Source organism: Aplysia californica, unplaced genomic scaffold, assembly GCF_000002075.1.
Source record: "Aplysia californica isolate F4 #8 unplaced genomic scaffold, AplCal3.0 scaffold00714, whole genome shotgun sequence".
Classification (NCBI taxonomy): Eukaryota; Metazoa; Mollusca; class Gastropoda; order Aplysiida; family Aplysiidae; genus Aplysia; species Aplysia californica.
Window position 1 is genome coordinate 107,160 of NW_004797984.1, and position 9,400 is coordinate 116,559.

Below are 9,400 nucleotides of genomic sequence, written 5' to 3' on the forward strand. Positions count from 1 at the left end.
CCGTTCAGACTGACACATACAAACACTCCCATCTGCGTATGTGAGGCAGCGTGGTGAAATCAGGCGCTTGTCAAAATAGTGAAAGTCAAGAAACTGGCATCTTTTCACAAGATCGGGAATTTTTATCAAATTTTTATTTTTTTGCTCAACACCTTTCATGCCCAAAAAGAACACATCTCCGTGCGCACTTTACTGAAAAATGTTGATTAAGGGCATAAAGGATGTAAGTTTTCAAGTTTTCAGTTTCCACGGACTCTCCAGCTATGGAAATAACTCAATTTTGGCTGCCATTTTCTTGTAATTTTACTTCTAAAACCAGGCGACCCCCACCTCCTTCATTAGCTCGCCAATAGCTTGACTTGTATTCATGATAAATGGAATTTTTTTCCCTATCAAAAGCAAGGTAAATGGACAAGCTTTAAGATGATACCTATAACTCCATTCCCTATGCTCCAAAATTGACGAGCGCCTGATTCCACCACGCCATGCCACGTATGTAAATGTTTTCCCCAGCAGGTTGTTGTAGAAATAGCTCTAGGTATTAAAAAGCAGTCATCATGCTGGTATGTAGGAAAGGGAGAAGTCCACAGAAGTGGACCGTTATATTATTATGCGGGGCGCGGCGTGTGGCACAGGGTCCACACGGTACGATGCTGGGGCTTTGGCACAAACCGTTATGTTCCTTCCTAACCCGCAGTATCTAGGCCTATTCGGAGACGTCTCCGATGGAGATAGACCAATCAAATTGCTTTGTTCCTCTAGACCAAGTAAAACAATCTGGGGGGTTACAGTCTCGTTTTTAACACACAATTTTGATATTTTGCAGTTAAGTCTGAAATTTTCTTGAAAATAATTGATTTGGGACAGTTTTAGTGGCTATATGTGTGATCTGCTGCAAATAATACGCAGTTAACTCCCCCCCCCCCACCCCCAAAGCAGTGCATCTGTGTGCGGGAGTGCGTCTCTGAATAGTTCCTGCGAGCTCGCCGGAGACGTCTTGGAATATCTTCTGCCGTCCTAACCACCCTCCATTTCCCGGAAGAACACACCTGTGATGTATTGATAAAAGCCCATTGATAAAATCGTTTTATAATAACGTTTCATTACCACTATCATCGGAGCAGTTAACGTGGACAGCATTGCATCTAGGACATTTGCAAAAAAACAAACAAACAAACAAACAAACAAACAAACAAAAAACAGCGTGAATGTGGCATGGCGTGGTGGAATCAGGCGCTCGTCAATTTTGGAGCATACGGAATGGAGTTATTGATATCATCTTAAAGCCTGTCTATTTACCTTGCTTTTGATAGGAAAAACATATTCATTTATCATGAATACAAGTCAAGCTATTGGCAATTGAAGGAGGTGGGGGTCGCCTGGTTTTAGACGTAAAATTACAAGGAAATGGCAGCCAAAGTTGAGTTATTTCCATAGCTGGAGGGTACGTGGAAACTGAAAACTTGAAAACTTACGTCCTTTAAGCCCTTAATCAACGTTTTTCAGTAAAGCGCGCACAGAAATGTGTTCCTTATGGGGCATGAAAGGTGTTGAGCCAAAAAACAAAAATTTGATAAAAATTCCCAATCCTGTGAAAATATTCCAGTTTCTTGACTTTCACTATTTTGACGAGCGCCTGATTTCCCCACGTTGTCTCACATATTGTACAGAGGGGCTTTATTTAAACTGTACTCGTACAGACAAACCTGAGCCTGACAACGAAAACGTATTCATTTCGTAAAATAAAATGACATTTTAGTAAAAACTGAGGATTTTTTAAAACTTTAAAGCCTACACTTTCAGCTTTTGAAAATGTTATCACTTTTTTTTTGGTTCTCTCAGGGTAAAAAAAAATCCCTTTTGTCTCACAGCTTTTCTGAACAAAAAAAAAAATTCAATTAAAAAAACAACAACAACAACAGAATAGCCGCTTTAGAGTAAGGTAGGCTTTATTTTTGTTTTCACTTATGGTAACAGAATTCATTCATCTCCTTTTGACTCAAAACGCTTCAAAAAAAAAAAAGAAAAATTCCATATAAAAAAGAATAGCCGCTTTAGAGTAAGGTAGGCTTTATTTTTGTTTTCACTTGAGGTAACAAAACTCATTCATCTCCCTTTGACTCAAAACGTTTCTAAACAAAAGAACATTTCCATAGTAGAAATAACTGTTTTAGAGTCAGACAATAACTGACTGTTGCCTGAGGCAATTATCTCATAATGAGATGCTAACGTTGTTTTTCCCCGGAGTTAATGGGAGTGTACTCACCTCCTCCATTTTTCTGTGCTAGGTACGGAAAGCGCCAAATGTTGGTGAGCCCAACGGCGAAGCCAATGAGGGACAAGAGGAACTCTGCCTTGTTGTTCCATACTTCGCGCTCCTCCACTGGGAATAAAAGAAATAATAATAATGATAATAATAATAATAATAATAATGATAATAATAATGATAATGATAATAATAACAATAATAATAATAATAATAATAATGATAATAATAATGATAATGATAATAATAATAATAATAATAATAATAATAATAATAATGATAATAATGATGGAAATTATAGTAATAATAATAATGATAATAAAGATGATAATAATAATAATAATAATAATAATAATAATAATAATAATAATAACAATTTTAGAAGAAATAATATCAATAATAACAATAATAATAGAAATAATAATAACAATTTTTAAAAATAACTATAACACTACTACTACTACTACTACTACTACTACTACTACTACTACTACTACTACTACTACTACTACTACTACTACATGTACTACTACTACTACTACTACTACTACATGTACTACTACTACTACTACTACTACTACTACTACTACTACTACTACTACTACTACTACTACTACTACTACTGCTAATAATAATGATAATGGTGATGATGATGATGATGATGATGACGATAATGATGATACTAGATTTATTAATAATAGTAATAATGATGAATTCCCCACCAACAACAAGCTATGTGCACTTTAAAATCCGATATTGTTACCCCGGCAGACCTAAGAACACAAAGAAATGATCAAACGTTCAAACACTAACAAACTGACACGATTTTTTTGCAGTCAATAGTCGGGGGCTTTCGTGGCATAGAGGTTAAGGTGTTTGCCTCTCATTCAAAGGTCCTGACTTCGAATCCGGGTAGCGACAGAAAACCTTTCTCCTCTTAAATTGTCTCCTTTTACCTCTTTTCCTGCTCTCTAGCAATGTCCTGTCGTCTGCTTTCGTTTCCACCTTCTGCACCCACCCCCTCACCTCCTTTGCCATCTCTTCTGGGCTCCTGACTCTTTCTGCAGCCTTTCTACTGCTACTCTTTGGCTCCTTACTGCTGTCTTTCAGCGTCACTCCTGATTCTCTGGTTAGGAAGATCTACACCAAGCCTTTTCGTTAATGATCCCTCGGTGGTCTAAAATCGATAAGAGTAGGCTTCGGCCGCCACCTGGGCAAAATACAAAATTTCCTACCAACTGAAAAAGTTTAATGTGTCCCGCACGCTCATATGACCTTATGCAGTTGCGAGCGCCGTAAAACACTTACCCAAAAAAGAAAGTCAATAGTCGGGTATCCATCACCACCTGGGTGATGTGAGGAAAATTCATATAAAGTGAGATTCCAAAAGGGCACAGCGTTTGGCCCTTGACAAGGTTTGAACTCACAACCTTTCGGTCGCGAGACCAGCAGCCTAACCACGAGACCACTGTCGCCACGTGAAATCACACCGTAATGAGAGAATCAAGCACTTAATGCTCTCTGTGCTTGTTCTTTGAGGCTTGCAATTTGCAATTATGTGTTTTGCTTAATTATTATATGTTTACCTTAATTGTTCTCAGTTGGGAAAACCATGTAATTATTTATCCAAGATGTGAATATACGAAGAGCAGCTCTGGACATAAGCTCTGTGTGTGTTTGTAAGTTTGTGTATTTGTCTTTGGGTTTACGTGCATGTATGCAGTAGTAAGTGAAGGGGAAGGAGTGGCGGAGGAAGGAATGGCGTGGGAGGTGTGTACACTTGTCGTGACCTCATTAGACCGCATGAGTGTAATTACAAATAACTGGGGAAGAAGAAGATAATTTTGAGGAAATATTATTTTTGAAATACCCTTGAAAGAGCTCAACAGACCTGCCCAATTTCCAAATAATTTTTGTTTGAAAATTTAAAAAATCTTCCGGCGGGTACTTAAAATGGGAACCTCAACTGAGCTGACACCGCGCCAGCCACCACCCCCACCATCCACAGAGCGTCATGGCCTCTGTAACATGTCAGCAGCTACCACTGGCACTACGACTGGCAAAGTAGGTTTAAATCTGGAATCAACTCCACAACGGTTCAATTTCTAGAAAAATGTGGCCTACAGTTTTCTAAAGTTCGAACTTTTTTGCTCATTTTCTGTGGCTGAGAAACGCTAGTAAAAAGAAAGTCGATTTTAGAAGAAAAAAAATGACATAAGGGTTTCCTGTACTTTATCACCGTTATATTCCCTGCAATAACAGGCTTGAAGCTGCTTTTAGGACTTGAGTTTAGCGTATTTTCTAACGCAAAAGGCTTTCTCTGAATTACTCCAAGACATGGTTGGTACACCGGTGCTCACGTGACTAGTTCAAATTTGACAACAGATTATGGCTTCTGAATGATCAAACACAATTAATTCCTCTCAAATTTGGTGCAGATCCGAGCAAAGTTTGAGAGCTTATTATGTTTTCTTGCGGTAATCGAGTCTGGAACACAAGGTATATCCATCTATTGCTGTTATAGTGTAACACCCAGACGTAGTTTAGACACATCATTCCTTGCAACTCCACACCCCATTTTTCTGTCCTCTCTACCATACCAAGAGAGGACAATAAGGCTGTTTATTCAGACATAAATCCCCACTGAGCACACACAGCTGCCGGGCGGACTAGACAACGCCATGCGACATTTGGTACGGGCAAATTATGTGGACAATCAATGGAATATGTGGAGGCTCACCCGCCTGGGTGTGTTGGTGTGATGATAAGCTAACCGATGACTTCGTGTTGTATATATTATACCATTAGTATAGTATATTTTTACATAACGTTAGAGCTCTATGAGACACATATATAGATACTACACTCGTCGTGTTAAAAAAAACGAACACATTTTCGAAGGTTCAATTTGTGGAGGTAACCTCGGTTGTAATGAAAACAGTTTAAAAAACTGCCCCCTCCCCCCACCTTTTCCAACCTGTGGGAGGTTGGAGTGCGCCATTAGTAGATCCTACTTCTTTACTTTCTCCTCTGTTGTTTCTGTCTCTCTGTCTGTCTTACTATTTCACAACACTAAATGAAAATTATTGTGTCGATGTGCTTCTCTTTACTCAAACAAACAAAAACCAGGGGGCTCTCGTGGCCTAGAGGTTAAGGTGTTGGCCTCTCATTCAAAGGTCCCCGGTTCGAATCCGGGTAGCGACCGAAAAATTTTCTTCTCTAAAATTATCTCCCTTCACCTCCTTTCCTGCTCTCTAGCAATGTTCTGTTGTCTGCTTTCAATTCCACTTTCTTCCCCCACCCCCTCACCTCCTTTGCCCCCTCCTCTGGGCTCCTGACTCTTTCTGCAGCCTTTCCACTGCTACTCCTTGGCTCCTCCTTACTGCTGTCTTCTGCCACACCCCTGATCTTCGGGTAGGAAAGATCTACACCTAGCCTTCTCGGACAAGGGCCAAAAATCTCGGAGGGCCCGTGTGCAAGTTGCGCACGTTAAAGATCCCTTGGTGGTCTAAAATCGATAAGAGTACTCTTCGGACGCCACCCGGGCAAAATTCAAAATTTCCTACCAACTGAAAATATTAGGTGTGTCCCGCGCCGCTCATATGACCTATGCAGTTGCGAGCGCCGTAAAACACTTTACAAAAAAAAACAACCCCCAAACAAAAACCCTTCCAACCAAATTTAAATAAAACAAGCTTTGTACTCACCTGTAAAGTTTCCCTCGCTCTCTATCTCTATTGCGTCAGACCCATTACGAGTTTCTCCTTCGCCACTGGAGTAACCGTTGGGAACCTTGATGGAGCCCCTGGAGGGCCCCGAGGGGCCGATATCGGCAGGTACAAACGTGGTCTCCCAGCTCCTAGAGGGAGGAGAGCTCAGGATTGGTCGGGTCTCAGAGTTCTGAGAGCCCTTGTTTCGTAAGAAACCTGGCTTCATCTTTGGAAGTTGAATGTGTTCCTTGATGAAATTGAACATTTGGAAAAGGCAAAGTCTTGCATAGGCTGAGAAGTCAGTCAACAGAGTGTGTAATTTATGATCACATTCAAAACGCCAGAGACTGTTCAGGGAACATCACTTCAGAGAAACGCTTCTTGTTCTTTCCTTTTCTCGAGGAGAAGATTTCATTTTCGCACATATATACAATGCAAACTCATTAACATTCCACCTATATTTCCCTAAGCTGACAAAACGCCCTTTTTTCCAAATGAAACTGGGACCAGATCTAGTTTTTAAATTTAATTAGCATTCAAATTTTGGAGGAACGCCTTTTTAAAATGGTTAGGCTGACAAAACGTCCTATTATCATTTAACTGCGGTGAATAAGAAAAAATGGCGTTTGTCAGCCAACGGCAGTATAGAGGAAGAAAGAGACGTTTATGTATCGGTGCTGTTTTATAAGTGGTTTTCAGTGATTGCTTTTTAAAGTATAAAAAAACCCTTCAGTTGTAAGTCAGAAAGTTGAAATGGCAACAGGGCTAGGAGGCTTGTTGTCTAAGTGTCATTGTTCACTTCATAATCCCACATCTGATTCTATAAATAATTTGGATGCGAGAGTAATCTCTCCCCCCCCCCCCCTAAAAAGACGGTTTTTGTCTGCTGTATGCGATGGGATGTAAGGCGTAAAGGGACTTGTTTCAGCATTTTGCATTCGTTTCGTTCAGAGATGTATAGCTCAAACACTTTTGATAGTGATTGCTTTAAGGCATCGTCTATTTTCCACCTTGTAAATCAATAAATCAAGAGTGATAAAAATTTGTTCCCCTACTCTGAACAAAAGAAAAAGTAACAAACAGAAGTTCTCAAGCCATATCTCAGAACGCGCCCATGGTGATTTGCCCGTTAAAAACAATCAGGAAACGACATATGCAGTTTTTGGGACACCTGAATAGACATAAGGGTCTTGAACATCTAGCTCTCACTGGCAAAATTGAGGGCAAGCGAGGCAGGGGTAGGCCCAGATCAACATACTTAGGGAACCTAAACAAATGGGTAACAGCGAAAGATAAGGGAAACGTAGCTTTTTTTAGAGCATCCGAGCCAAGGAATTAATGGAAAACCATGATCGCCGATGTCTGTTGCAGATCTGGCACTGGATGATGATGATGATGATGATGATGATGATGATGATGATGATTTGTCCGTACACTTTAACAACTGACGCTTGAGAGGAGAAACCAGTCTGAAACTTTAGTATTGTTGAGTACATTTTTCCATTTCACTAGTTTCCTAATAACGAACTCATTTGGTGTTGCTAATGTAACTTCATCTTAAATGTTGAGCCTCCACTGACACAGGTTAGATCATTTCGGAGGTGAGCTGTTTCGGTCCTCCTTGTACTAGAGCCCCCAGGGCAAAGTGGGATGTGTTCAAACACACAAAAAAAGCTTAAATGTCAGGTTAAACAGACTTTCCCAGATGGGAATCGAACTCATGTCTTCTATGTGCGGTGAAGAACTGCTGAACCATGGACATTGAAATGTCTGGACTAGAAAATATATCAAAGAATTGCCAAATGCTATTAGATAGTTAGGCAGTTCACTTTGACTTGAACGCAAAGATATATGGAATGAAGCTGTATGCCCATTTCCAAACCTTCTCATGAGAGTTTTCAAGAAGTATACGGATGTTTACGGCTTCTAAACTTAGAATAAAAGCTATCTGATTTTCAAGAGCTTGTACAACAGAAAAGATTAACATTCCCAAATAAGATCTCAATTAGACCAGATCATGGAAAAATTTGCGTACATTATGCACATTATATAGCAGTTGTTAGGAAAGGTAAAAAGGAAGTCATGCGATATACACACTGCGCGAGACATTAACGGTAATTTGAATCGACAGACGGAGGAGAGTAAGTCATTATGAAATCTGAAAGGCTTTTAGAGGTATACACAACTTTAAAAAAGCACTTTTAGTGTTGTATAAAGCTAGTATAACATTTCCTTGATACTTTCCTTTACTTTCAGCGTACTATAGTATAATAATCATGTCATGTGTCGACTATGATTTCTCAGAAGGTTTTTGAATCTGATTTTGCCCAGTCATTAAATTCTACGACCACCCCCCCCCCTTCCTAACTTCTCTGCCACTTAAAATATTGTAATACATTTCAAGTTAATCCAAAAACGTTCAATTTTCAGACAGACCTGCAAGAGTAATTAATGGAAGCCCTATAATTCCAAACCCAAAGTGTTGCAAGAGTGCAATTTGAAAAGCGTACTTTTATCATCTGAAGCAAACACATTAAATCATTACCTCAAGCAAAACCGAGTCGGACATATCCAAAACAGCATCAGAATAAATCAAACATTGCTCAAACAGAGCTCAGTTGGAAAACTAGAATAATAAAGATGTTTTCAGCGCAACTGTTTAACAAAACTACTGTCCCTGATTGCATTCACAAAACTTAAAAATCCATTCGAAAGTTATCCGAGGTGCAAAGCAATATAGAAACGTTGATGTTTTGATTTGCTAGTGTGAAGTGAAAGGGAAATGATAATTCCAAACTTAGTTCCTAGGAGATTAAATTCTCATACACATTTGGAAAAAGCTATAATTCTGAACACTTTTGAAAAGAACATTTGATGCGAGACAGCAAAATATTCTCTTTTTACAACGCCTATAAAGAGTCAGTTCTCAAACTTCCAGGGGGTGTAGCTTTGAGTGTAATCAGATAAATATCGTATCTCACAGGCCGATCAGCTGGTCTTTTCCTACACTAGTAAACGTTTTAACTGTATGCATATAATTTAGAGCAAATGATTCATATTGCGTGTGCACTCGGCGTCGATTTTCGTTTTTCGGAGTCGAAAGTGGTATCGCGATGTTCTTATTTATTGTGTAAATTTGACAAGGACAAGCAGCTGTTTATGATTTCCATGTCGAATGAGAGTAGCGTCGCACGAGCCGAACCTTCCGATTTCTGTGGAGTGTCATAGCAAGCACACCCCAAACACACCAGACAGGGAGTCACATGTGGATTTTGTCACCCACAACACACCGCGGACAAGGTGGGTCTATTGTATCCCACAGTCCGCTATTTACAGCTCGTGAGTAATTAAGCCCGCTCGTGAGCGGATGGGCATAATGAGAAAGAGAGAGAGAGAGAGAGAGAGAGAGAGAGAGAGAGAGGGA

At 39.7% G+C, this 9,400-nt stretch overlaps 1 protein-coding gene across 1 annotated transcript; it reads right to left on the bottom strand.

Moving 5' to 3' along the window:
* Positions 1–1,997: 1,997 nt before the first annotated feature.
* On the bottom strand, positions 1,998–6,361 carry LOC101846165 (sodium-dependent noradrenaline transporter). Its single transcript, XM_005108733.3, has 2 exons — positions 5,974–6,361; positions 1,998–2,383 (listed from the first exon to the last, which is right to left on the bottom strand). Exons 1-2 carry the CDS (start codon positions 6,239–6,241, stop codon positions 2,226–2,228), a joined length of 426 nt encoding a protein of 141 aa, XP_005108790.1. The 5' UTR covers positions 6,242–6,361; the 3' UTR covers positions 1,998–2,225.
* Between the last annotated feature and the right edge of the window lie 3,039 nt (positions 6,362–9,400).

What these genes read in the sequence shown, in the direction of transcription:
- LOC101846165 (XM_005108733.3), bottom strand. Translation starts at nt 6,241, where the DNA reads ATGTTCAATTTCATCAAGGAACACATTCAACTTCCAAAGATGAAGCCA. An exon ending in GAGCGAGGGAAACTTTACAG is followed by an intron (nt 2,384 to 5,973) that starts GTGAGTACAAAG and finishes TTTTATTCCCAG; the next exon opens with TGGAGGAGCGCGAAGTATGG.